Source organism: Ambystoma mexicanum, chromosome 14 (genome assembly GCF_040938575.1).
Source record: "Ambystoma mexicanum isolate Mex_15411 chromosome 14, UKY_AmexF1_1, whole genome shotgun sequence".
Taxonomy (NCBI): Eukaryota; Metazoa; Chordata; class Amphibia; order Caudata; family Ambystomatidae; genus Ambystoma; species Ambystoma mexicanum.
The window spans coordinates 27,915,463-27,943,132 of NC_090940.1; the positions used below are offsets into that span (position 1 = coordinate 27,915,463).

Here is a 27,670-nt window from a genome sequence, read left to right on the forward strand (position 1 = left end):
AGTGTCCTCAGAAAAGTGTGCTGCTGTGACAAGGTGGTTGCATAGAATAGTATGGTCAACCAAATCAAACACGGCCGAAAGATCCAGGAGGAGGAGTAGGGCTGATTTGCCATTATCTCTAAGCTCATCTACCTGGGTCTTGAGCTCGATAAGGGCTGTCGTGTTGAGGGCGGAAGCCTGATTGTCTGGCCCCAAGAAGGAGGTGTAGTTCCAGGTGCTTTTGAATTTGTATATAAGCAACCTTGTCCACAATTTCTAGCAGGAAGGGCACTGTGGTAATTGGTAGGTATAGATGGGTCCAGGGTGGATTTTATTAGGAGTGGGAGTACCCAGGATTGTTTAAGGTTGGTAGGGATAATGCCAGTTCAGAAGGACACGTTGATAAGCTTTTTTATGAAGGGTGATAGGTCATCACAGGCAGCATCTTTTATGAGCTGCGCAGGTGCAATGATCACCCTGACAATTGGATGGTTTGAGGGATAAGATAATTCTTTCCACTTCAGGAATGGAAACTTTGAAGTTGAATTGGGGGGTTTCAGCAGCATTGGTATTCCCCGTTGTTTTAGGAAAATGAGGGTCATTTAGGGACACTCTTTTACAAGAAACCTGGTTTTGTAGAGTGGATATCTTATTAATTGGAGCGTGTTGGATATCTGAACACCATTTTTTGTTTTAATGCATGTGTCAGGTGGTGCTATGGGGGTCTCTATTTCTTTGAGAATATTGAATAGTTCCTTCATATTGGACTTGGCTTGGGATATGCGCGTGTCGAAGGATAATCGTTTAGCTAGGAATATTTCTTTTTTATAGAGGGAAGACATTTTGGGGAGTTCAAGTTTGTTGGCTTCTGATGGAAGTTCTTTCCATGCAGCCTCGCAATTTTTTTTTTGTTGCCTTAGGTTTTTTAGGAAAGGTGTAAACCATTTATTCAAGTGAGTTTTCAACTTTCTTGGTCTCAGTTTGAGGGGGGGCGATCTGGTCCAAAGAGGTGGTCATAGGTTTATTATATTCCTCGACCAGGCTCTCGGGATCAGTATTGTCTGGGAGCAGGTTGAGTGTGGGAAGTAAGGCCGGGATAAGCCTGTCTGCCGTAATGTTCTTTTTGTTTCTAGTTAATGTGAGTGGGGCCCTAAGGGCAGGTGGCGGTGAGGGTCTGTTTGTAGAGAGTATAAATGATACGAGGTGGTGGTCAGTCCAGGCTAGTGGTGAGATGAGAGGATGTTGGCCTGACAGTTGTGGTCTGCCACCCAGTCAAGTATTCTACCTTTGTTATGAGTGGAGGTTTTACTTCTTTGGGTGAATCCAAGTTATGAGAGGGTGTTAGCTGTGGTTAGGGCAAGCTGGTCTGATGGGTCATTAAAGCCCATTTTAAAGTCTCCCAGTAGAAGAACCTGTGTTGCGCTTTTGAGATTGCTAGACAGGATAGTGTTCATATTGTCCCGGGAGGGCCCTGGGGCGATATATTAAAGGGATATTAAGAGTTTGGGCGTTGGTGAGTGGTAGTTTAACTGATAATATTTCACATGAGTGGACGTCACTCGGGGTGGCTATTCTCGTAGAGAGGCTGCATCTGTAAATGATAGCGATGCCGCCTCCGCTGGATTTTAGTCTCTAGAGTAGCCGTCGGGGACTGCTAGCATAAGCATAGGGCCTGCAGCAGGGTGTGGCCAGGTCTCAGTGATGGCCAGGAAATCTAAGTCCTCTTTCTGGATCAGGTAGGCAATTTCTAAGGCATGAGCTACTAAAGATCTGGAGTTTATTAGGGCTCCTTTGATCTGGGGGCTAATAGGGAGTGTTGTTGTCGGTTGGGTGGCTTGTGGTGGGTTAGGTTTACTGTGTTTGGCTGTGCTGTTTGTTGATTTGGGGCCATAATAGTTGGCTAGGTTCATGTTTGAAGTCATTCGGTAAGGCAGAGTTGGAGGGGGTCCTTATTCCTCTAATGGTAGGGAGAGAGCTGGCGGGAGGCTTGTATATTTTGGCTAACCTAACTCTGAGGCGTATGTTCCTAGCCATAGTTGGGCAGGGATTACTTGGTATTGGATTAATCTCTGAGTAAATTAGTAGTCGTATTAATCGAAGTTGTGTAGGGTGTAGAGGTAGGTGTAGACTCGCTGCTAGATGTGCGGAGTAACTTGAAGTAAAGCAAAATGCTTAGTATGAAGACTGTGTGGTTACCAGTCTGGCTGGTCGTTATGGGGAACATACTAGTAAGTGGTGAAGATAGATTTACTATGGAATATGTGACTGGGGTGGGTGGCGACCAGGTGTTAATGTAGGAACAAGGGATCACTCTTAAAAGGTGCCGTCTGTGCTTGGGCCTCGTGCCACGCTTAGTATGATGGCGACAGACAAAGGGGAGCCACCTAGGGCTAGATGTGGAAAACCGGTGGTAGGCAGCATATGGGCTAAGAGCATGGGCAAAAGGGGAGCAGCATATAGGCGAAATGCATCACCTAAGTGGGGGAAGGGGGCACCAAGGACTAGATGCAGCAATCAACAGGTAAACAGCATATAGGCTAAATGCATCACTTAAGTGGGGGAGCCACCTAGGGCTTTTACTAGGTACCGCAGTCAAATGGTAGCCAGCAAGTGGGCTAGATGCAGTCTAGAGCTAAAATCTACTTGGCCAGGGGGGCTAAATGCAAGGCTAAATGTATCCATTAGAAGGAAAGCTACCTAAGGCTCAGTGCAGCAATCAGGTGGTGAGTGTATTTATACTTTGTGACATCAGTAGCAAGGAATGAACAATGATGGACATTGTATGGCAGTGGCAATGCGGCAGCACAAGAATGCAGAACAGGACATTAGCGGAACATGTAGCAAAACAGAAAGCAGCGTGGTGTGAATTAGATGTAATAAAGTGCGATGGGATGACACTGTGCAGCAAGATCATATATGAGGCAAGCGAGGTGCAGCGTAGTGCGACAGATGGAGCTAGCTGAAAGTTATAGTATCTCAGACATGATCAGGGCAGGCCATCTAGTTATGGTCCTGTGGGGGTGTACATGGCTAGTAATATAACATTACTAGTGAGCAAGTGCAGGGTGCAGGTTAAGCCATGGGCGTAGGTGCGCGGTGAGAAGCAGGTGCCTAAAGTGTAGATACCAGTGGACGCTATGGTCGCGGGTGGAATGCGGGCAATGCCTGACCGAACAGGGCAGGGGCGCCGTGGCTCAGGTAATGAGTGGGATTCAGGGGTGTGTAGAGGGCGAGGATGAGCAGAGCGGGGGCAGTGCTGTGCCGGAGGCCATTCGGAGGGGGGGCATGCAGTACAACGAGAGCGGCAATCCGGGGGAGGTACATATGGGACCGCAGCTAGGGAGGTGCAACGGCCAATCGAGTAGATGGTCGGATCGGGTAATTCTGAGTAGGACAGTGAGCAGAATAGAACGTACAACACATGAGCAGCCGCAAACCAGAGCAGAGTAGAACAGTAGATTCGGCAGAGCAGTACACATAATGCTGTTCAATGCAAGGGACAGATAATATTGGTGGTGGATACGTAACAAAATGCAAGGCATACAGTGTAGGTCTTTGAGTCTTTGAGGTACGCGAAGATAGGCCAGTCAGGGCTACAATAGAACAGAGCAGCAGATGCAAACAGACGTGCAGTACCAACTTATATCAGACAGACCCTGCACTAGGTTCGTTCAGAGGGCAAGATTGTACCTTAAGGTACGAAGTAAGACAGAAGAGCAGTGTAATGCGAGTTACCGTTGTGTTAGGAAGTTCCTTAGGAAATGGAGGTGGACCATTAGAAGCTCGTAATGGGCATTTAGGCGGTGAAGTTCAGGCGCAGCTAGGTAGGATGGGCAAATGGAGACAGGACAAATGGGAGTGAACAGCAATAAATTGGGCAGGGGGGCGTCGCCAAGTGCTGATTGCGCTCAGTCAGAGCCTTCTTTCCTAGCCTTACTTCCATGTGCCGGCTTGCGCCTGCCGGGGAATCAGTGCCTTTAGGTGTGGAGCTGTAGCCAATCAGCTTGCACCTACAAGCCTGGTGAAGGCAGGCACAGGCAAGAACAAGACGATTCCAAATCAGCGGCCTTCTTGGTTGGTGTATGGAGCACCTCGTGTGTCCGAATGGTGGGTGCTTCAGAATAAAGGGGCTAAAGAAGCACTCGCTCTAAATGGGAGCGTGAAGATGGATATCCATATAGATTTTGAGATGAGGCTTCTGATGAGCAAATGGCAGGGGCGTTGCTAGTTCTGCTTGATGGTTTTCTGTTCCCTCCTGTTTTCTAACTGTTGAAATTGGCTCAGTTTCCGCTTCACATTCTGGGATCACAGCTTCTTCTTCATGATGTTATGTTATGTTTGGTCTTAATATGAACTCTCGGCTCACAGATTCTGTGTCAGGTTTTCCTGTTGTCTAACATCCCCTGCTTGTAGAAGTGGGCTCATGGGTTCTGCTTCAGGTTGCTCTTGTCCGTGATGTCTGAGCAATGAAACCTCACTAAATATTTTCCTATTCCTTTTACTCAGGGAAAATAAAAATCCAGGATATCCTTGCATGCAGCTTCCTGGATGATTTATTGGAGGTGAGCTGGTCTTCGTAGTGGTTTGTAAAGTGCTCTTGCCACTACTCTGCTGGGTTCTGACACTCTTTTCTTTCTTACCAGTTGCGGGATGAAGAGCTGTCCAAAGAAAGTCAAGAGTCCAACTGGTTCTCGGCTCCCTCGGCACTCCGGGTCTACGGTACGTCTAACTTGCGCATGTTCCTTCTTTATGAGGCTTGAGAGTTCCTCGTGACTCAAAACCACAACTGTTGGTCTTGGGCTCTCACTGGCCGATAAAACACATACTCAAGTGTCACTGCCACAAACCACTTAAAACCACGTCAGCCCTCAAGACTTTGGTGGTTCTGGCCTGAACTCAGTAACTTGGGATTCACGACTCCGTCCACTTCGTCCCACTACCCCCGTCCCCCACAGGCCCCTTTTTTCACAGAGCCATGTGCAACAAGACTCCCCCGACCCTTACTCCCAACCCCCCCATCAATTGAAAAATTGCAGAGATGTACTAAAAAAGATTTCTTTACATTACTTTAAATTCTATTACCAGGTGGACAAGTGTTACCCTTTAACTGACTGTTAGGCAGAATCCTGTGCAGTTCCCTTGGGGACCACTGCAAAAAGATTAAGACTACAGGAGTAAGCAGTAAACCCAATTGGTAGCAGTCTGTACCACCCAGATTTACCTGGTAGCTGTGGCTGAGCAGTCAGACTTCTCTCAAGATGAGTAGGGCAGTATACAGAGGATACACAATAGGGCCAAAAACACAGTGGATCAAACAAACACTGACCAGCGCTTGGTATCAAAAGTATATAATTATTTATTTAAAACACACTTTAGGAAATACACTAAGTACTCTAAATCAAAGCAAGTTCAAACACAGTCAGATAAAGTATACACACCTCCCTTAATAATTATTAGACAAGTCAAAACACCACTAGTTGTAAAAACAGATGTGAGCGCTTAACTCAGATGGCACTCCAATAATTAAAAGATAGGTCATGAAAATAAACAGTTCCCAACACTTTTCTAAGACCACAGCAAGTTAGTGAAGGCAGAGTCTACTGTAGAGCCAAAGTTCATAGGCCAGGGCCACTTTAAATGGAGCAAGGCGAAATGTGCCCAAGATCACACAGTTAAAAAATGCACTCAAGTCTTTGCGAAAATGTTAAAAAGAGGTTGGTTTGATGCGAAAGATAAAGTTAGGAGGTCTGGGGGCCAACCCAGTTGGAAAGCCAAGGATTTAAGGGTCACCTTTAGAGATCCGAAGAAAAGGAGGCCAGGCGGAACACAGTACTTTAAAAGTGAGGAAGCTCCAGCGTGGCAGTTGTTCCTGGCAGCGGGTGCAGTTTGTGGTTTCGACCAGGGGAAGAGAAGATCTCGTCGAGGAGGAAACTTGGAGTCGTTGCACTTCCCAGAGATGAAACCAGCCGCAGAGTTTGTTCTGTTAAAAGCTGCGCTCCTTTTATTCGCGGCCCCAGTGGACTGAAGCTTGGCTATCTGGCCACCGGGGTGCTTCGCACTGGCGATTCGACCAAGGGACGTCCTGGAAGGCGAAGGTGGAACTGGTTGTCCCCACCAGCTCAGAGGGAGAAGACTCTTGCAGCTGAAGATCTTTGTTACAGCAGGGCTCCACCGGTGGTGTCGTTGCAGATGGCTCAGCTTCTCCCCTCTCCGGATTTCTTGGGTCCTGTGGCGACTTCTGAAGTTCCAGTCCCAAAAGCCCTGCTTTTATGCAGAAAAACCCCCATTCAACAGCCTAGCTGTCACTCATACATGCTAAGTGGTGTGCTGGGCGGCTCACCACTGGGCCAATCAAGACAGAGTGCGATTAGGGTTGCTAAGGCAACGCAGTCCAGGGTGCCAGTTCCCCCACCCACACATCCTGTGAATCTCAGACATAGTGGCACCAGTTGGAGGACTTCTGTGGAGAAGCCCGCCAAAAAGTGGAACAAAGTGCCCGACCTTGGTTGGAGTTACAGAGACGGGCACGTACTCCATTTTGCGAAAGAGTTCTGGCAAAAAGACCCAACCAGCGATTTTATATTAATTGAATAAACCGGCGGTATCTTTACAATGCACCAAAAAAGTGGTGCGTTTAAAATGAATGGGAAAATCCCATAGGAAATATCCTTGGGGAATATTTTGCGTGGTAACCACTGCCACCAGCCAGAAACTCGACATGGGGGGACTGGACAGTGCCCCCTTGTAAAGAGACCCAGAGGCAATCTAACCCCTTCCAGTAATTCCACAATATGATGGTTTGCACTGGTTCTGTTCACAATCTTGGACTAATAAAACCAATGGTGACTTTGCATGCCCTGGGAGACAGTAGTCAGTCCCAGGGAATGGAGTCTATGTTTGGGGGTCACCATGACACCCCTGTGTTACTGCACTGTGGGTGCTGTGTAACACATCTACCAAAACAGATGATACCCTATGGAGTAAAAGACCCCATAAGCACATACTAAGTCAAAGACATACCTCAAATCATGCCTAAGAGTGGGAGAAAGTCTCACTCTTAGCGGGAGAAAAAAAACAAACCCTAAAAATCCAGCAAAGCTGCTGGGGGACTCACTAGGTTTGGGAAATTAGCCTTATAAGAGAATTCTCGCTAACACTGACCCTGATACTAAGCCTGAACACTGGATTATATTGGGAGTTCTTTCTTTAGAAATAAATCACGCAGTGTTTCTGACAATTGCTGAGAGAAGACCAAAGTAAAGTAGAGTTTGCGCCCCTCATTGCCCCTCCCATTCCATGGCGTTTTTAGGAGCATTCTCCAAGGGCATCTGCAGCGCTATACTGCTGCAACAATGATGCTTTTATTCCCCCCCAAAATGGGCAACTACTGCCAACAATAAAGGGACTAAAATACTACCAGCAAAAAATAGGAAACACGGACACATCCTGGGAGCCTGTCTCCTCCCTCCACCTGCGTCATGTACTGGTATATTCGCATCATTGGGGACAGCAAAGCTGCGCCATGGGAAGCAGCTTTCATATTAGTACTGCCTGATCTGAAGAGGAACTTAAATGTGCAAATGATTCTTTTCATTTGCATTAATTACTATGCGCAAAGTATGGATTGCAAAAAGGTAACTTCTGTCGACTTGAAATACATGTTACTGGCCCAAATAATAACCCATTTGGGAATAGGAAGTACTTTTCTAATCACCAAAAATACCTTTTCTCCTAATTTTATAAAATAGGAAGTAAAATACTCCCACTTAAAAATGTTAGCCTCGACTCCCAAATTCCAGTGCAAACACTGAATTTGACTATTTCTGGCGTTGGCTCAGGTGGTCAGACCTATGGTAGCGTTCAGCAAGCTTTACTCTTGGCTCTTTTCAGATTCAAATTCCTCATCAGTTCATTATGTTCCGGTGCTCAGTAAGTCATAATTCTGCACACATATAACTATAAAAAATATCTTATATTTATTTTATTGTGCATTTGTAAGGCCCTTATACATCAAATAAATTGGGTATCAAAGCGCCCACAGGGCAACGGGAAGGGAACAGCGGAATGAACGACAAATATAACAATGAAAGGGAGAGGTGGTCTTACTAGGCATTATGAGCATTCAGAATGTGCAAGTGCAGAGAGAGAAGGGATGAGTGGTGTGGGGAGCTGGGGCGGGTAAGTGCTAGGAGTGCCACAAAGGGAAGTGCTAGGGAGTAAGTTGTAGGCAGCTGTTAAGTGCCTGGCAGAGATCACTTGGTAGGAGTGGTCATCTGCCAGTAAATAAGTGCAGGACTGTGAGATAGCATAGGTGAGAGGTAAGTGCTGGGAGTGGGCAGAGGCTGAAGGCGATTTGGGTTTGGGAGGCCAGGACCCAGGTGGACACATAAGAGCCCCGGTCACCAATCTCAGCAACTGTGGGGTTTAGCAAAGGAGGGGGGTGAGGGTGAAAAGGTAAGTCTTGAGCTTCCGGAATTTGAGGCGATCCAGCTCAAGACGAAGGGGGAGACTGTTCCAAAGGAGGGAGCCAGCCGAGTAAAGAGATCGACCACCAGCTCGCTGTTAGTGTTTAGTGAATCACTTGACACGCTGGTGCCAGAGGAACGTTTAGCTCTGGAGGGAGAGTATTTAGTGAGAGCCACTTGTAGGTAGCGAGGTCACCGGCCCCAGACAGCCTTATGGATGATCCAGAGGGATTTGAATTTGATCCTTGCAGCAACTGGGAGCCAGTGGAGAGTTTTTAGGGCTGGAAAGATGCAGTCCCTGGGCTTGAGGCCAAGGATGAGTCTCGCAGCCCTATTCAGGATTAGCTAGAGGGGACATAGAGAGGAAAAGGGTAGATTAAGGAAGATGCTATTGCATAAATCAAGCCTAGAGAGTACCAGAGCTTGAGAGACATTGAACTTCTGGAGGAAAGTGAGGAATGGAAGGATTCCTTTGAGTAGGTAGAGTTGAAAGTGGGCCTTCCTGGCAAGGTCTTGGATGTGAGGGACGAAGGAAGGAGAGGAGTCGAAGATGATTCAAGGTTTTTGGCTTCAGAAGGAGGAGAGGAGGGAGAGCTCATAGAGGGTGGCCAGAGTGAGGGGGAGAAGGAGGGAGCAGGAGTCCCAATGGGAAGGATCTCAGTCTTGCTGGCATTGAGGCAGAGATCACTGGAGGCACACCAGGATCTTTATTTTATTGTTTTGAAGAGTATATATTTCCGCTTGCGATTACAATTTGTGTGCCATGGAAGACTACAGTAATGTAGGAGCGGATAGTTGCCGGGTCTGTGGCTCAGTGGACTAATGCATCCACTACAGGGACTTGTGTTTGACTTCATGGTCATAGGTTCGAATCCCGTCAGGTCCACTCAGCCCTTCATCCTTCCGAGGTCGATGAGTACCATTAAGTTGGGTAACAATCTGTTATTAGCGCCAAGATGCCGCTTCAGGGGTGAACGTGCACTTTACAAATACACCTGTTACGTTATGTTAGTTGGCACAACAAAAATGGTTCAAAGCTTTGCATGACTCCTAACGACTGGCAAGTCTGCTGTACAGCATATTAGTCTACTGTATTTAGTCTGTCCGTCATTACAGAAGGGGAGAATCAAAATGCAAATTGATACGATATAGCCCTGCCCTCAAAGGGGCAAGTCAGCCCAAACTGCTAAGCCATGTCCTCTCTGCACAGGCACACCACCAACCACAGATGTTTCAGCAATTCAAGGCAGTCGTTGTAGGTCAGAAGGAGGAGGCAGACCGGCTTTAGTCATTTTAGAAAGATTGTATTCAAATAATAAATGAACATTTCTTTCTATGGGGTTCCCTATTTAATTAAAACTAAGTAGTGTGCTTGTCATCTGATGCAAGTCCAAATAATAACAAAAGGTCCAGTGGCAATGGGCATGGAAATACTGACCTCCATGATGCACCAGAGACTCTAAAAATAGGACAACAGAGAGAAAGTGCAACTGGTGTCATTTTCCACTGCCCATCAGAGACTCAGCCATTCGGCAGGACCAGACAGCATTCTGCCTGACCTGTTTAGAGAAAATGTACAATTGTGGGCTCCAGTACTGACCGCTTGTTTTAATGCCATGTGTGTGAAGGTGCAATTGCCGGAACCATGGGGGAAAGTGATAATTCACCCCATTTACCAAAAGGGTCCAAGAGACGCCCCCGGCTTCGTACAGACCGGTTTCTCTCCTTGGCTCTTTGTGAAAGGTCTTTGGAAGAGTGCTTCTAGGCACAACTGAATCTTGGATTGACACCAGCGGCACTCTTGATGAGAAACAACTGGGCACAAGTGAGCAAATTCTAAATCTCTACCTGATTTTGGCTAACTCGCTTTACTTAAAGTGCGAACCAATATATATTGCCTGAGTGCACCTGAGCACAGCCTTTGATAAGGTTAATGGGGGAAAAAGCTATGGGCAGTGCTCTGGTCCCAGGTTTGCCCGGTGGGGATAATAGATTTGCCGATTGGTTTCCACGAAAATACCCAGGCATGTGTGAGAAGTGGTTCCTTTGGCTATTGCACTCCTTATTTTCAGGTCCAGGCTGGAGTAGGACAAGGTGTAATGGCACTGGTGTTGTTCTCTTTGTACATTAACGTGTTAAGGGAGGCCTTGATGCGGGTTATATATGATTTTAACGAATCACAAAACAACTAATCATGTTTCTTTACATTGTTTTGGGGGATCCCCCTCAGCCCCCACCTTTTTAAAAATAAATGCATACTTTTCACCTACATCCAAAACTACGATTCCTATATATATATATAAATGGCCACAATCTTGATGAGGAGCTTCATACGTTTATAGGTACATAGATGACGTTACTTGGTATTTGTCTGTTTTGGAGTAGTGTTCCCGAAATCATTGATTTGGCCTTCAGCCTACCCAGACGAGTAGAATGTATCTTGTTTCATTTATGAGTATTGTTCCACTTTCCCTTCCTTTGTCGTTTGGAGTATACATGTGGTTTTCCGCTATTTATATATATATATTAATTTTTTTTCCAATTCATGACCTGTGCTCGGTTCTGACCTTTTCTCCTGTTTTGCCATCACGGATATATCACCACTAAGGTTCACAAGTGAGATTGGTCATACCTCCAGGCTTATTTTTTAAGCTGTTATTTTCACGACCCCCTTTGCACATTGACACTTTTTCTGTGTACAATTTTCGCTGTAGTCTATCATGTCCAATTTTTGGTGTTCTTTAATCTGGTCTTACAAGATTACTTCAAGCTTACATGCTTCAGTTTGAGGTATTCAGTCAACCGCATAAAAATGCTTACTCATGTTAGCTGTGATAATATGTGCCAGTTAACCGCTTAAATGATTGTTAATTACATTTGTCTACATAATTTTGTTGACCTATACAATTTTTATGCTATCTATTGGTTGACCTGCATTCGCACTTATGTGATCCTGCTTCCTTGTACATTTTGATATGCTGTCTTTGACTAACTTGCACTTGCACTTTATCTCATTATGTCATTATGTCCTTAGATTGATATGGTACATCGACTGTCGCCTTGCACTTTACTATTATAGTACCAATGTAGACTAGTTTTTATCATGTTATTTGTATCTCTTGCTGGCTTGAATAATTTTTATGCTGCCCATTGGTCGACCTGCATTTGCACTTTATGCCGGAAGGGCTTATATGATCTTGCCTTGCTGCACATCTTTTTATGCTGTTCCTTATTAACTTGCACTTGCACTTTATGTTATTATGGGTTTGAATGTATAATACCCTTAAACAGATATGGTACATTGATTGCTGCCTTGCATTCTATTATCATATTTATAATGTTGACTAACTTGTAAACATCTTCATTTGTTTGATCATCTGATGGCTCTTCCATGGCTATTTTTTCCGGCACTGAGCCTGTTAAACTGTCTATTAAGACATATGAGTCACAATGTCTGCTATTTTGTACAAATTCATGCTGCTATTTTGCCTCTTTGCTTTTTTGCACAAAGTCCAATCGTGCATATGTATGCTACGATTTTTTGGCTTTCTTCGATTTGTACATATGTTGATTATGCATGGCATTGTTTTCTCTTTTAGCTCTTTTAGCCTCCCCTCAGATTGACCATGTGTTTTGCAGAAATTATAAATCTTTCATACTATTAGTAAGTGCAGAATGCAACTTTGTTATTCCACAACCGGGTATTTACATCATGGTATATTGGCAGTCTGTATATAACCATATTTCTATTTCTGTACTATTATCTTTGTACTTTATTCCAGGACGATATATGTGCTATACTGCTGGATATGGCCGCCAGCAAAACAGTCTTCCATGGTACTTTTAACTCAACCAACATAGATGACGGACTACATGCTATTGTTATTTGTGTCTGTGTACTCTGCTGTACCACGTGATCAAGCGCTCAGTTGAGCGTGAAACGCGTTGTGGGTGGGCCGTTTACCAGGCGTCCTGCTCTTGTCTGTTTGCTGTTTCCCCAGCCCCCTTTTGCTCTGCACACACCGTGCAGGCTGTTTTCATTATTAAAAATATTTTCCACATCGTCTCGTGTGAGCATTGCGCATTTTTTTCTGGGTCCTCTCCCTATTCGGGATTGTAGGACCCTTGTGGATCCATGGTGAGTGCGGTCCGTCCTTTCTCCTCTAGTTTCTTTGATATATATATATATATATATATATATATATATATATATATATATATATATATATATATATACACACACAATTATATATTGACAATGTACATGAGAATTTTAGAAAACTCTCTATCTCTCTCTCTCTCTCTATATATATATATATATATATATATATATATATATGCATTTTTAAAAACAAATGCATTTTTCAATGAACCCAAAACGTGTAACACAAATTACGAATTTTTAAAAACTAATATATATATATATATATATATATATATATAGTGCCGAAAATGAATGGGAAGTTATACCCGGACTTTGCATATGTCGACCACACAGTCCTGATTGTTTGCACGCCAAGAGCCTTGCAGGGCCTTGTCATAGTGTACACAGATTTTATGACCTTATTGGATTTGAAAATTAATGTTGCTAAATTGGCTGTTATGTTGCGTCATCTGTGTAGAAAACTTCCAAAGATGGAACCAATGCTTACGAATGGTGTAATAATCCAGAGAGTAATGTATTTTGACTATCTGGGGAAACTCTCAATCTTAAACCTGCGAATCATATTGAGAAACAAGGGGTCAGGTTTAACCAAGCTCTTCAGTTTAAGAGGTTTGTCAATGTCCAATACCAAGCCACCAGACTTGATAAAGATGGTCTACCCTAGAAAGGCAAAAGCAGCTGAAAAATATGGGAGCATAGTTATGGGGCTACGGCAACACACAAAGCATCAAAGTCTCAGAGAATTTCTCATTAAAACTAATTCTCGGCCTTCCGCAATCCGCCCCAAATTATGGTGTCCATACTGAGTCGGGCACGCTGTTTCTGGGCGATGAAATGGAGTGAGAACCAATTTTGCCCTGGCCCAGATTATGGGCGAATCTGAAGGCTGCTGTAACACATTCACTAATCAAGTATTGGTTGGCTAGAGAACCTGTATGTGAGCTGGTCACGCATCTTTCTTCCAGACAAGGGCATTTGTGTTATCCATTCTCTACCTGTCGAATGTCCCGCACCTGTCTGGCTCATAACAAAGAGGGCAGATACATTAGACTGTGTGAAAGTGAAAGAAATAGGAAGGGGGTGGAAAAGATCTTAGCATATTTAAGCTGTTGCTTTTTATGTATCTTTGTACTGACAATTATGTATTTTTTTTATCCTGCTGTACTGGTATTTATGAACAGATTCCTTCATTCAGTATCTATGGAATTTTTGTAAATCTTTTTGAGATCTGTATTATGGTTAATGTTTGAATGTATATTTTTTAGGCTTTTCTGGGGACATTGCAGAATTAAAGTGATTTTGATTGAAGAAAAGAAGTCAGGGAGAATGGTTCCCTTCTCCTGGATAGGCTTCACCAGCCTCAGCGTAGAATGTTAGGCGAATGGCTCCCTTCTCCTGGATAGGCTTCCCCAGCCTCAGTGTAGAATGTCCAGGAGAATGGTTCCCTTCTTCTGGATAGGCTTTCCCAGCCTCAGTGTAGAATGTCCAGGAGAATGGCTCCCTTCTTCTGGATAGGCTTTCCCAGCCTCAGTGTAGAATGTCCAGGAGAATGGCTCCCTTCTTCTGGATAGGCTTTCCCAGCCTCAGTGTAGAATGTCCAGGAGAATGGTTCCCTTCTTCTGGATAGGCTTCCCCAGCCTCAGTGTAGAATGTCCAGGAGAATGGCTCCCTTCTCCTGGATAGGCTTCCCCAGCCTCAGTGTAGAATGTCCAGGAGAATGGTTCCCTTCTCCTGGATAGGCTTCCCCAGCCTCAGTGTAGAATGTCCAGGAGAATGGCTCCCTTCTCCTGGATAGGCTTCCCCAGCCTCAGTGTAGAATGTCCAGGAGAATGGCTCCCTTCTCCTGGATAGGCTTCCCCAGCCTCAGTGTAGAATGTCCAGGAGAATGGCTCCCTTCTCCTGGATAGGCTTCCCCAGCCTCAGTGTAGAATGTCCAGGAGAATGGCTCCCTTCTCCTGGATAGGCTTCCCCAGCCTCAGTGTAGAATGTCCAGGAGAATGGCTCCCTTCTCCTGGATAGGCTTCCCCAGCCTCAGTGTAGAATGTCCAGGAGAATGGCTCCCTTCTCCTGGATAGGCTTCCCCAGCCTCAGTGTAGAATGTCCAGGAGAATGGCTCCCTTCTCCTGGATAGGCTTCCCCAGCCTCAGTGTAGAATGTCCAGGAGAATGGCTCCCTTCTCCTGGATAGGCTTCCCCAGCCTCAGTGTAGAATGTCCAGGAGAATGGCTCCCTTCTCCTGGATAGGCTTCCCCAGCCTCAGTGTAGAATGTCCAGGAGAATGGCTCCCTTCTCCTGGATAGGCTTCCCCAGCCTCAGTGTAGAATGTCCAGGAGAATGGCTCCCTTCTCCTGGATAGGCTTTCCCAGCCTCAGTGTAGAATGTCCAGGAGAATGGCTCCCTTCTCCTGGATAGGCTTTCCCAGCCTCAGTGTAGAATGTCCAGGAGAATGGCTCCCTTCTCCTGGATAGGCTTCCCCAGCCTCAGTGTAGAATGTCCAGGAGAATGGCTCCCTTCCCCTGGATAGGCTTCCCCAGCCTCAGTGTAGAATGTCCAGGAGAATGGCTCCCTTCTCCTGGATAGGCTTCCCCAGCCTCAGTGTAGAATGTCCAGGAGAATGGCTCCCTTCTCCTGGATAGGCTTCCCCAGCCTCAGTGTAGAATGTCCAGGAGAATGGCTCCCTTCTCCTGGATAGGCTTCCCCAGCCTCAGTGTAGAATGTCCAGGAGAATGGCTCCCTTCTCCTGGATGGGCTTCCCCAGCCTCAGTGTAGAATGTCCAGGAGAATGGTTCCCTTCTCCTGGATATGGCTCCCTTCTCCTGGATAGGCTTTCCCAGCCTCAGTGTAGAATGTCCAGGAGAATGGTTCCCTTCTTCTGGATACGCTTTCCCAGCCTCAGTGTAGAATGTCCAGGAGAATGTCTCCCTTCTCCTGGATAGGCTTCCCCAGCCTCAGTGTAGAATGTCCAGGAGAATGGCTCCCTTCTCCTGGATAGGCTTCCTCAGCCTCAGTAAACAATCTTGAGACAGCCTTCTACTATCTTTCAGACAATTCGGTTCAGTTCCTTTAGGGGATCTTCCCACAATGTTGGTTCCCCTTTTGACTCTGTTGATAACCCCCCCCACCCTTTCCAGGTGCTAGTATTTGTTATCCTTCTTGCAATCTTGTCATCAAGTGTCTCTGAAAGTCTGTTGGGTGTTTGTCTGTCTTTAAAGGTGTTGAATCTTGCTTCACTTTATTTTTTTGGTTCTCTCAGACCCAATTATTATACAGATTCCCTTTCTTCTCTGTACTGATTTTCTCTTTACGAATATCAAGGTAAACAAAAAGCGTTTCCTTGTTCTCCCTTTCTTCTCTTATCTTAGCTCCACTATTTGATTGACCTTTCCCAATGTCTGTCGCTTTCTTGGCTTTCTTCATTCTTTTTGTGACAAATAGACTGATTCTCAGAACCTTTATCACTTTCTCGGTCTTCAGACTTTACTGGGACCAGTGGGCTGAGTCCCAGAACACTGATCACCCTTTGGTTTCTACCTTTCCACTGGGACAAGTTGACTGAATGCCAGAGTATTTACAGTTGTCTTGAATTTCATCCTCTTCATGAGGATGTGTACACTTTTTCACCACTTGGGACAATGACTGTGCCGAGTAAGATTATTCTGATTGTTCTATTTGTTTTTCCCCTTGTGACAATTGCTGTGAAGAGTAAGATCACTATGATTGTTATATTAGTTTATCCACTTGGGACAATTACTGAAACAGCCTCTCTCCGCGTTCTCATCTTTTTTTGTGGTGGGGTTGCGTCACCAGGTCAGCATTCCCTTTCTCACGTTATCTTCATCTTGTCAGACTACCTTTCCTCTTCTGCAGACGTGTGTCTAACTGCACTTTCCAATGTGGTCTCGACTCTGGGGGCGCATTTCTCATGTTCCTAGTTCCGGCCACTACTTCCTCTTCTAAAGCCCCTCCCAGGACTATGCATGCTTTACCAGGCTCTCATTAGCACAGTCGCTCTTTGGCTTTCTCTTGTGTCCTGCCTGGGACTGAGAGCGGACTGGATAGTGTGTGCTCGCCAGTCATTTCTGGGGTTCTCTTGGGTATCCCTTCTGGGACTATGGTCAGCACTGTAGCTTCCAGACATCCTGCCTCTCAGGCAGGTAAGTACAAGGCTTGGTTTCCCACGGTCTCGGCAAACAACCTCTGTACCTGTAGATCAGCGTCCCTCTCAGCACTAATCTCCAACTCCCAGGCCGTTCGAATTCCCTTTTTATGATTCTTTCCTGTGTTCTTCCCAACTGTGACAATTCACTAGATGTCGTCACTTTTGCCCAAGGGTGAGCCCTATGCCATGAGGCCAGCGAAGTGAGTCTGCTACCCGAAAGTCCCTGTGGGGGTGGTATAACGTGGGAGAATCTCATGGGGAGGGACTCCCCTTCTGGGGATGAGAACGACCATCTAGGGTACAGCCCTTATGAGAACATCACAGCCCCACATACTCAAGCCCCTCCTTCCTCTGCTAACCTCATTGTAAACTGTAGACCTATGTACCGTTATAAGGCAAAGTACTGTTATAAGGCAAAGTACTCGAGGTTCCTGGAAATACTGATACGAAGAACAGGAACCTAGGTAATGCAAATACTGGGACGAGTTGACCCCGCGGAGCAATGAAGATGGAACCTATGAGAGACGAAGGACGTATACAAGGGGCCCAGACACTGCTGGCAACATATTATGTAAAGATCGGCAATGGACTGGACACTTGCTCATTGGAGTGTGCCACTACATTTCCACCTGTCCTTCAGGCCCCAATTTCTTAAATTTTCGATATGGTTCTCCCTGTTTTATATCCAACACTTATATGGTAGGATAGTTCTCTGGAACACGGCAACAGGATCTTTGTTATTTCCAGAAGAGCGAATCAGCATGATGGTTTTAGAGTCTCAATGTTTCTTATACCATTGTGGTCCCTGGGGTGTAAGGTTACAGAAGAGTCTAGCAACGCACTTAACCAAGTCATGGGGTGCAGGCAAGGCTTGCAGACACTAAACATTCTGCTTCCAAGCAACCTTCAGAAACCGAAACCGGGGTCTGCTTATCCACGGTTTCCCAGCTGATTCCTAAGTGTATGGAAGAGATGCCACTCACAGGAATATCAGGTTGCATGGCATCACCATGGTGCTACAGAACACATCAGTGCCTTGGATCTAAAGGCCACCTTCTGAGTCCTATAATCATTCATCCCTGTGGTGCAATGGAAAAAGTTGGTCATGCGTATTCTCCAGCATGGGGTCTGGCATGGATTCACATGCTCATGAATATTCCCTGTCGTCAGGCCGGGAATCCTCGGTATAGAAAAAATCAGTATCAGTTTTGTTTCTGATCTGTCTTTCTCAGTAGTAACCAATCACTGGTCTCTGGGTCATACTGCCCCCCAGCCAATGACTGCCCTCTCCCTAAGCCCCACCCCTGGCAGCCATCCTCAGATTTTTACCACACGTTCAAGTGTTGGGAGTCCTCGTGCTTAGCTCTCGAGCTTTTGCTGCGTTTTTGCGCTTTTTTCAGGAGATTTTCTCTTTTTTTCGATTTAAAAGAGCCTCAAGCTCCACCGTTTCTACTTCCGATCAACGGGGATCCGTTTCGGAGTTTTCTACGCCCCTCAAGGTTGAAGATTTCGTCGAGTTACGCTTTTGGAGGATTCCAGAAGTTCCGAGGCCTACCCCGGACATGGCCCAGGAGAAAGGGAGCTCGACGCCCGGGAAGCTTTTCAGGACCTGCCCTGGATGCCAGCTTCAGAACGTTTTCAAGGAGGACGAGCATTTGTTATGCCTCTACTGTCTCCATGAGGACAAGACGCACAAGGAAAAGGACTGCGTGTTTTGTGCAAACATGTCAGAGCGGACCATGAAGGATCGCCACCTCCGTCTCGCCAACTGGCTGGAAGGTAAGAGCCTGCCAGGGGAGAAAAAGAAGTCGTCGTCCGAGCGGTCTTCTAAGTCCTGTGAGGGTGCTCCGGCGACGGGGGCCCAACAAAAGGCTAAGCACCGCGAGTGCGCGGGCACCGGGGGCGCCGAATGGTCAGGCTCCTTGGCTGCCAGGCAGGGCGCAGCCTCCCCAGCGCCATCGACCACGAGCCAACGCTCTGGCTCGGTTAAGAGGAAGTCCGAGAACCCGGCGAAGCTTCTGGAGAGGCCCCGGTCGATCTGGAAGACTCCGGCAGAGGGGGAGCGAGGCGCAGACCCTCCCCGAAGGTGAAGGCCCCAGGCGTACAGAAGGTGACGTTGGCCGTGATTCACCCTGCTAGGACCTCGATTGAGGATGTCGCCGCGGCCCTGGCTCAGCCTGTGAAGGCTACACCAGTGGAGGCGCCCTCAGGTACCAGAGTCTCCCTGCCACTGCGGAGGGAGTCGTCTTTCAGGCCCATCGAGAAGACCCCCACGAAGTCCTCGTTGGAAAGGGGGGGGAGGGGGTGGTGGCCGTCGTGAATACGGACACGACCTCTGAAGGGGAGCTCATCCAAGTCGTGGAGGAGACCCAGCCCATCGGGAGGTATCCCGACAAGGGCGACGACGAGGGCGACGGTGACGCAGACGAGGCTCCTCAAGAGCCCTCACGCCTGTCGTTTCCGGTGCCGCAGGACACCTCGGCGGCCATTTTGTCAGACATCCAGCCCTTATGCTCGGAGATGAGGACTAGGTTGCCCCTTCCCCCGACGGAGGAGCCAGACCCAGACCCGACGGAGGATCCGGAGCCAGGACATTCGGGGAGCCCACCGCCTAAGAGGAGGAGGACGCATCCTAGGCCTCCTCCCCCGCCTCTGCGGCCTTCTCTGCCTTCCCCCCGGTCCACTACCCACGGGGATGATACAGGCATGGACACGACTACGACGGGTACGGATGACCACGGAGGTGACGACGGGACGTGCCCCCCGTCTCCCCCTGCCCGGGCATCCCCGCCCGACGAGATTGGATCCTTCCATGCAATGATCTCCAAGGCATCCAAGCTCTTCCAGCTCTGCCCCGAGGAAAAGGAGGGGTTCCTTTACCAGCAGCGCGAGGCTAAAAGGAAGACGGTCCTCGCCGTACCGCTTCTTGATGACATCTGAGATGAGGGGCTCGCCCTCCTCAAGAACCCTGCCACGGCTCTTGCGAAGAGGGACCGGTACGAGAAGAAGTACCGGGTCCCCGACGCTGCACCCCTGTGCCTTAGGGCGCAACCAACCCCGGACTCGGTCGTTTTGGCGGCGGCCAAGAAGAAAGCAGGGGGGGGGCGCATCGGCCTCGACTTCAACCTCCCCTCCGGACGGTGAGGGTAGGAAACTGGATGCGATGGGACGACGGGTCATCTCATCTACAGCGACGACCATCAAGGCGGCCAGCGCCCTGTCCATCGTAGCCCGCTACGACAGGGAGTTGTAGTTCAAGATCGCCCCTCTGTTGGACTTCCTTCCGGATGCCAAGAGGGCTGAGGCCCTGGAAATCTTGCAGGAAGGTGAGATTGCCTCAGACCACACCATTACGGTGGCCAAGGACATCGCCGACACCGGTTTCCGTCAGTTGGGAAACGGCGTTTGCCTGAGACGACGAGGATGGCTCAGGGTGACGGATTTCCTCCAGGACGTTCAGACCAAGGTTTTGGACATGCCCTTCGATGCGAACAACCTTTTTGGCAAGGCGGTTGATGAATCCCTTCAGGCGATCAAGACAGAGACGGCCTGTGCACTGGGTGTGCTCCAACAACGACGGCCGTCCTTTCGGAGTTCCGGAGGCAGACAGGGTGCCTCCAAGGGAGCCGGCAGCAGCTCCTCTACTTACCGTCAAGCGGCAAGGTCTTCGTCGCAGGAGGCCTACAGGGGACGCGGCAAGTCAGATGGATCCCGCCGTCGTCGCCAAGGTGGTCAAGGAGGCAAAGCGGCCTCCAAGCAAGATTGAACCGTCCGTCGGGTCGGGCCCCCGCCGAAGCACCCTGGTGGGAGGCCGGCTGACGAAGTTCGTCGGCGTGTGGGAGTCCAGCTCCACCGACCGTTGGGTGCTGGTTGCCCTGGCCCTGGGGCACGCCCTCGAGTTTCAGAAGAGGTGCCCCCGCATTCCTCCCGTGGCCAGGAAGGAAAATCACGTCCCTCAACTGCTGTTGGAAGTACGGGTGATGCTCAGGAAAGGTGCCATTGAGCTCGTCCCGAAGAGGCTTCGGGGCTCCGGAGTTTACTCAAGATACTTCCTCGTGAGGAAGAAGACAGGAGGATGGTGTCCCATCCTGGACCTGCGACGACTAAACAAATACATCAAGGGACAGAAGTTCCGGATGGTCACCCTCCAGCACCTGCTGGGACAGCTGGAGGAGGGCGATTTCCTGTCGTCGTAGGACTTGGAGGATGCTTACTTCCACATCCCTATTCTAAAGAGGCACCAAAAGTTCCACAGGTTCGTGGTCAAAGGGTGGCACTACCAGTTCAAGGCCCTCCCGTTCGGATTAAAATCGGCGCCCAGGGTGTTCACCAAGTGCCTAGCACCGGTGGCGGCGCGGCTGCGCCTGCAGGGGATCCACGTCTACTCCTACCTGGACGACTGGCTCATACGGGCAAGGACAAGGGAGCTCGCCGTGGAACACACTGCGAAGTCCGTCCAGCTGCTCACGGACCTGGGGTTCTCCATCAACTTTCCAAAATCCCACCTGGTCCCGTCGCAAGTCACCCTGTTTCTGGGAGCACAGCTCGACACAGTGGCGCGGCAGGCCTCACCGTCGGAGGAAAGGATAAGGACCATCCCAGGAAAGGTGCAACGTCTACTGGCCACGGACGTGGCCAGAGTGAGGTCTATCAAGTCCCTCCTCGGAATGATGTCCTCCTGCATTTATCTGGTGCCCCATTGCAGACTTCGGATGCGGCCCTTGCAAGAATTCCTCGACGCCCACTGGATCCAGACGACGGGCAGCTTCGAGGACAGGATCTCGCTCGACGAAACGTTCCGTCAGGCGATACGATGGTGGGGTGTCCGCGCTCATCTGACAGCGGGAACAGGCTTCCTAGCCCCGGCCCACCAGGTGACGGTGACGACGGATGCCTCCCTGGAAGGTTGGGGAGCGCACACCGGGGGCCTCCACGCGAGAGGCCTTTGGTGCTCGGAGGAGAAGACTCTCCACATCAACATCTTGGAGCTCCGCGCAGTGTTTTGGGCCCTCAGGTCCTTCCTTCCGTCCTTCCAGGGCAAGGTGCTGAGGATCTTCACCGACAACACCACCACAATGTTTTACATTCGGAAGCAGGGCGGAACCAGATCCCCTGCCCTGTCCAAGGAAGCCCAGGATCTGTGGCATTGGGCCATCGCACAAGGGATTTTTCTGGTACCCTTTCATCTGGCAGGGATAAAAAACACCATCGCCGACTCACTCAGCAGGGAGCTGCGCTCTTGCCACGAGTGGGAACTGCGCCAGGATCAAGTGGCCCAACTCTTCCGACGATGGGGCGAACCCCAGATCGATCTCTTCGCGACGGCGGCGAACTCCAAGTGCCGGAGGTTCGCCAGCAGGTTTCCCCAACCGAGGAGCATGGGCGATGCTTTCTCGTTCCCCTGGGACGGCCTGTTCCTTTATGCATTCCCGCCGTTGCCGTTGCTACTCCGGCTCGTGAACCAGCTCAAGAGGTCCAGGTGCAGGATGATCCTCGTCGCACCGGCGTGGCCGAGGCAGATATGGTTCCCGGACCTTCTGGACTTGTCAGCGTCCACACCAGTCAAGCTACAGACGGACGCGGATCTTCTCTCCAGAGAAGGAGGCGCTAATCTTCATCACGAAGCAGAGTCGCTGAACTTGCAGGCCTGGCTCCTGCAGCACTAGAGTTTGGAGGATACGACATCCCGGCCGACTGCAGAGAGGTTCTTGCAGAGGCCAGGGCTTCCTCAACTCTCAAGTGCTACGGACACAAATGGAAGAGGTTCTCTATCTGGTGCCGGGCAGAGGTGAGTAGGTAAGAGTTGCTTAATGTTGAGTTGTTGTATTGCTTGATATTGAGCCTTTGTGCCACCTCCCGTGGTTGTGCATGTGTATACTGCTATGTATTCTTATATTCATGAGCATGTGAATCCATGCCAGACCCCATGCTGGAGAAGGAACAAGTTACTTACCTGTAACTGTTGTTCTCCAGCATGGGTCTGGCATGGATTCACATGCGAACCCTCCCGCCTACCCCTGTGCGGCTCTTCACTTGGTCATACTGCCACTTCACGTGCTACCAAATCTGAGGATGGCTGCCAGGGGTGGGGCTTAGGGAGAGGGCAGTCATTGGCTGGGGGCAGTATGACCCAGAGACCAGTGATTGGTTACTACTGATAAAGACAGATCAGAAACGAAACTGATACTGATTTTTTCTATACCGAGGATTCCCGGCCTGACGACGGGGAATATTCAGGAGCATGTGAATCCATGCCAGACCCATGCTGGAGAACAGCTACAGGTAAGTAACTTGTTCCTTATGTCCCACCTCAACATGCAGAGTGGGACCCACCTGGAGGTATGTTCTCTAACCATCCATCTGTGGTTTTGGACTGTGAGAAGGCAGTCTCGTTTGGTGACCAGCTGCAATGGGGGTGCAGGCAAGCCTGGGCTAACCCCTCACACATGTGCTAGTCATGTGAAGGTGATAGTGAAGCTGTAACCATAGCATTCTGTGCCCTAAACACATACTCTGTATAGGGAAGGGTTGGTTCTCCTGGGGGCACACTCCACCTTCAATGTTGACTAAAACCTATGTGCTGATTTGCTTCTCTTCCCGAAAGGGGATGTGTATCCAGTAGAGCTCCAGGTGCTGAAGGATCTGACCCACCCAGACCTTGAGTGAATCCGGAGGGGCTACACTGTTGGTTCCAGGGTGGCATTCATATCCTCCAATCCTCTCCTCCACACAATAGCTTAACTGTGGTGCCTGCAAGTTTTACTGCTTCAGTCGCCCTTAGAAGAAAAGGGCACTCGCACACTTCCACTAGAAGATAACCTACTGTTCAATGTTTGGCCTTCAGACTCTAGAGAAGACCAACTCCAATAACTGACCCGTTAAGCATGTTTTGGTGTGTATTTCTTTATTTTTGTAATTGGGCATTCACGTCTTTCTGTAATTGGAGGCCTGCAGGAGGAGTTTCATTAGTTGGACTATATCTGCTAGAAGGCAATTAAGGGTATCCTTTATTTGCTTTCCCCCGTTAGGAGAGTTTGCCCTGTGTTTTATATATGTAGGCTTTCAGAGATGGACAGAGAAGGGGACCCTAGACAATATGCACATATATTCCACTGTCCAGAACCAAGATGCCATAGAGAAAGCAATCCAAGCTTTCCTCGTAGACTGTAAGACATAAGCAAGATATGTAACGCATATGCACACAACCTAGTTGTAAACCTATTAGAGATATGAACTAGGGGTACACAATGTCCAACATAGCCACACGGGATAACAAAGTCCAGGATACACTTTCTGCTCGTACTACCCGGGCCAGAAGGGCATATTAAACTCCAAGGAAGGAAATCCTAGTAGCGAGAAATCACGCACCTGAAATCCAAAGGCAGGAGTGTTATCCGCAGATATAAAAATGTCCAATGAACCAGTGCTATTTGCTCTTAGTGGAAAACACCAGGGACAATGGAGGGACCGAGAAACAACATCTCTGTTCAGGTAAGCATCTTTATGACGTCATTTCATGAGAGTTTTTAGTGTTGAAGAAAAAGTGCCATAGGAAACAACGTAACAGTCTGTAGGCAGACCCGCGGTTATAGTGAAAGCCAAGTCAGTCCATGTTCTCCCTACAGTTACAAATAGGATGGCTATTATTTTTCAGGATTCAAAGTTCACTTTTTAGGGTCTCGCCTTCTTACCTTTTCCTCACTATTTCTGCGACTTGTTTATGATGGCCGGAGGGACAATGTTATGTTTTATACTAATGTATGCAGGTAAGCTCAGCTCCATGTTAGAATGTTCCTTTGGAATGTTTATGAATGTGTTCAGGGAACGTTCTTTTTAGAGTCAGTTGGGGGCCTGCTCTGGTGTCTACTGGACCGGTGGATGCCTTTCCCTGCCTTCATACTCACCTATTAACTTCTAAATAAATATACTTACAAAGTACAGAGCGCGTGTTGTTCATTTAACTAATTATAATGGACATCCCAACAAACAACTACTTGCCTAAATCCCAAGAAACAGAGCACAAAGGCTCCCGCAAAATTCACAAGAACCCCGAGGTGGAGTACGATTCAGGGCACAGGTATTACCAAAGACTGTTCCAAAAGGCTATGGGGATATGTTTGACCAAGTCATTTTTTTCCGTTTGACACTGCTTTACCACACAATCATTACCAGTTAAGGAATGCCAGTGGGGAAGAATGTAGTATCAATTCATGTCCGTATCTAAATCAAAAATCTATTTAGTTTCAGAACCCATGAAACATGTCATACAATGATACCAACATCTAAAATGCCAATCCAGCCATAGCAGAATAAACAGACCAGCACCAGAAAGCCTCATGTGTACGCACTTCAACAATTAGTGTAAAGCTAAAAAAGCAAATGGGTGATATAAAATAGAACTCATCCTGAGCTTAAGAATATGCAGTGACCACATAAAGCATACAACCTATTCCTCGTTCTAATCCGCCACAGAGCCAAGTGATCGATAGTAGCAGCATCATTGGCAAAGGGCTAACCTACAATTTTATATTTGGCAAGTAATGGTAAAAAAAAGTGTATTAACATTGCGCTCATGTCCCTACATTTTGTCCCCTGAATAAATGTAGTACATCTCAGCAAATAATCCAACACAATTTCCTTGGTGGATACCAAGAAATAGCTGAATGTTAGCCATTGTGAGGGTGTGGAAGGAAGAGGCTGACACACGGGAGGTATGCTTTTGGGAAAAGACTTGTATCTTTTACCAAATGAAAGAACCCTATCTAACCCTAACTCCAGGGTTTCCCTGTTTAAAATAAAACTAAGGAAATGTCAGAATGTCCGTACCCAAAAAGTCCAACGTCCTGTGTCAAAATCCTGCTTCTAACCCTCACACTTATAACAAAACTAAAATGGATCGTCGCCTCTGGGTCCAGAAGAACGACTCTTCTTCTGGAGGGAATGGTTTGCAAAGTAGGGGAATCCTCTTACTTCTTCAGGCCTTTCTCAGACTTCTCTTGACACTCTACTGTGGTTGGGGGGGAATGTCTCCCTTCCCCAGGCTTCCTTTGATAGTTCACTGTGTTTGGGGGAATGTCTCCCTTCCCCAGATCTTTCTTATGCTTCTCTTGACAGGTCACTGGACAGCCCTGGGATACTCTCCTGCCTGGGGATGTATTTCTCATGTGTGGGTCCCACAACCCTTCTTATGCGCCCTCTTGATTGTTCACTAGGCAGCACTGGTGTACTCTCCTGCCAGGGTCTGCCTTTCTCAAATGTGGGTCCCTTCTTCTGTTTATTTACAAACCCCAGAACCCCTTGTATTGCCTTCTTATCTGCGGGTTCCAGGCACCTTTTGTTTTGGTTTCTTAAATGCAAGTCCCAGACCCTTTCGTATTGGCTTCTCAAGTGTGGGTCCCAGACCCCTTTTACAATGGTTGCTGAAGTGTCCCAGAAGTCCCAGAGCAGCCCCTGTACCTTTGCTCTGGGCACCCAGTTCATTGCCTCCTTCTCGGGTCTCTGCTCGTCTGCCTGTAGCTCTACTCAGCAGTTTCCTGTTCTAGTGCTGCTTTGTGCGGCTCCGCCACTCTCTTGTGGCGCAGCACGTACCTGCTCGCCTGCATCATGCAGCGCACTCCTGCGCACAGGCATTCAAACTTGCTCATTCTCAGCACGTCGCACTTCGGCAAAGCAGGTAGGGACTCCGTAACTCTTCCGGTTTCGTCCCATTCAGCAGCTGGAGTCTCAGCTCTTCCTGGTGCGGGCAAGGACCTCTGCACGCGGTGCCTCCGAGGAGGGACTGACACACGTTATTCCCTCCTCCATCTTTAAGCTACCCATCAGTGGATAACCAGATGGTTCACTCTGGTTTTCTGAGAGGTTGGTTAGGACTCTGTATCTTCTTCGTCACAGTACTTTGAGGGAATGACTCAGTGAAGTTAGTCCTGATCTTCCTCGTCCCAGTACATTGAGAGACAAGTCATTGGAGGCAGCCCTACTCTTCCTCGTCCCTTTAGTAACATCACTGCTATAACAGAGGTACATAGAGGAATCTATGAAACATGGGGAAGGCAAAGAAGATGAGGAAAGAAAGGTGGGTGGATGTGTGTTGTACCACGTCTGCCTATAATGCCTGTATCCCAGAGGGAAATCCCTCCCCATGAGATCCACCCGCTGAGTACCACCCATAGGAGGACTATCTGATAGCAGCCTCGCCTCCCTGGCCTCATGGAAAGGGTCTCCCCCTCAGGGAGCAGGGACGACATCATGAGATTCGTCACACCGTCCAACACACTGCAACATGACCCATAACGGGAAACCAGAAATTCAACCACATCTCTCCCATCCAGCTGCTGCAGTGGCTTCCCTTCCCAGCCAGAGTACACTTTAAGACTGCCTGCATCTCCTATAAGACAACCGCTACTTGCACAACTTCCTACCCACCTGCATCACTTTGTAGCTGAAATGGGCTGGTCTTTTCCAGGAGCTAGGCCATCGTTAGCCACAAGATGGAACTGGAACCCAAGAGGGGGGGGGGAAATTCTGCTCTTCCTATGCCACTGCCTACTGGAAGACCATCCCAGTGGTAATCCGGACTGCCCCAACACTGTTAGTTCAGGAAGGAACTCAAAACCTTCCTCTTCAGGCAATTCCTAGGTGTCGCCTAGGCTCCTTTAATTCCCGCCTTAGATCCCAACCCCATGGCTAACACAGCCTGTGTCACACATTGTAGCCCGTTGCCCTCCATGACCTGTACAGCGCTCTGCTACTTCCTAGCTAGACCCACACTAAATAAAACGCAAATAAAGAATACAAATATAAGAAGATCTGCAATGTGAAAAAATGAGTATAAACAGAGCAGAAGGAGCTTTGATCATACATGGCCCACACTCTTGTCAAAATAAACGAGTGGCGGGTCTCTGAA

At 48.2% G+C, this 27,670-nt stretch overlaps 1 protein-coding gene across 2 annotated transcripts in view; it reads left to right on the forward strand.

Annotated features, from left to right (window-relative positions):
• The window catches only part of PPP2R3C (protein phosphatase 2 regulatory subunit B''gamma), a 150,675-nt gene that overhangs the window by 108,320 nt on the left and 14,685 nt on the right, over positions 1-27,670 (forward strand). For both annotated transcript variants that reach the window (XM_069638446.1, XM_069638447.1), the window contains exons 8-9: positions 4,486-4,541; positions 4,623-4,698. In XM_069638446.1, coding sequence (XP_069494547.1) covers positions 4,486-4,541; positions 4,623-4,698 — 132 coding nt within the window. The remainder of the gene's footprint in view (positions 1-4,485; positions 4,542-4,622; positions 4,699-27,670) is intronic.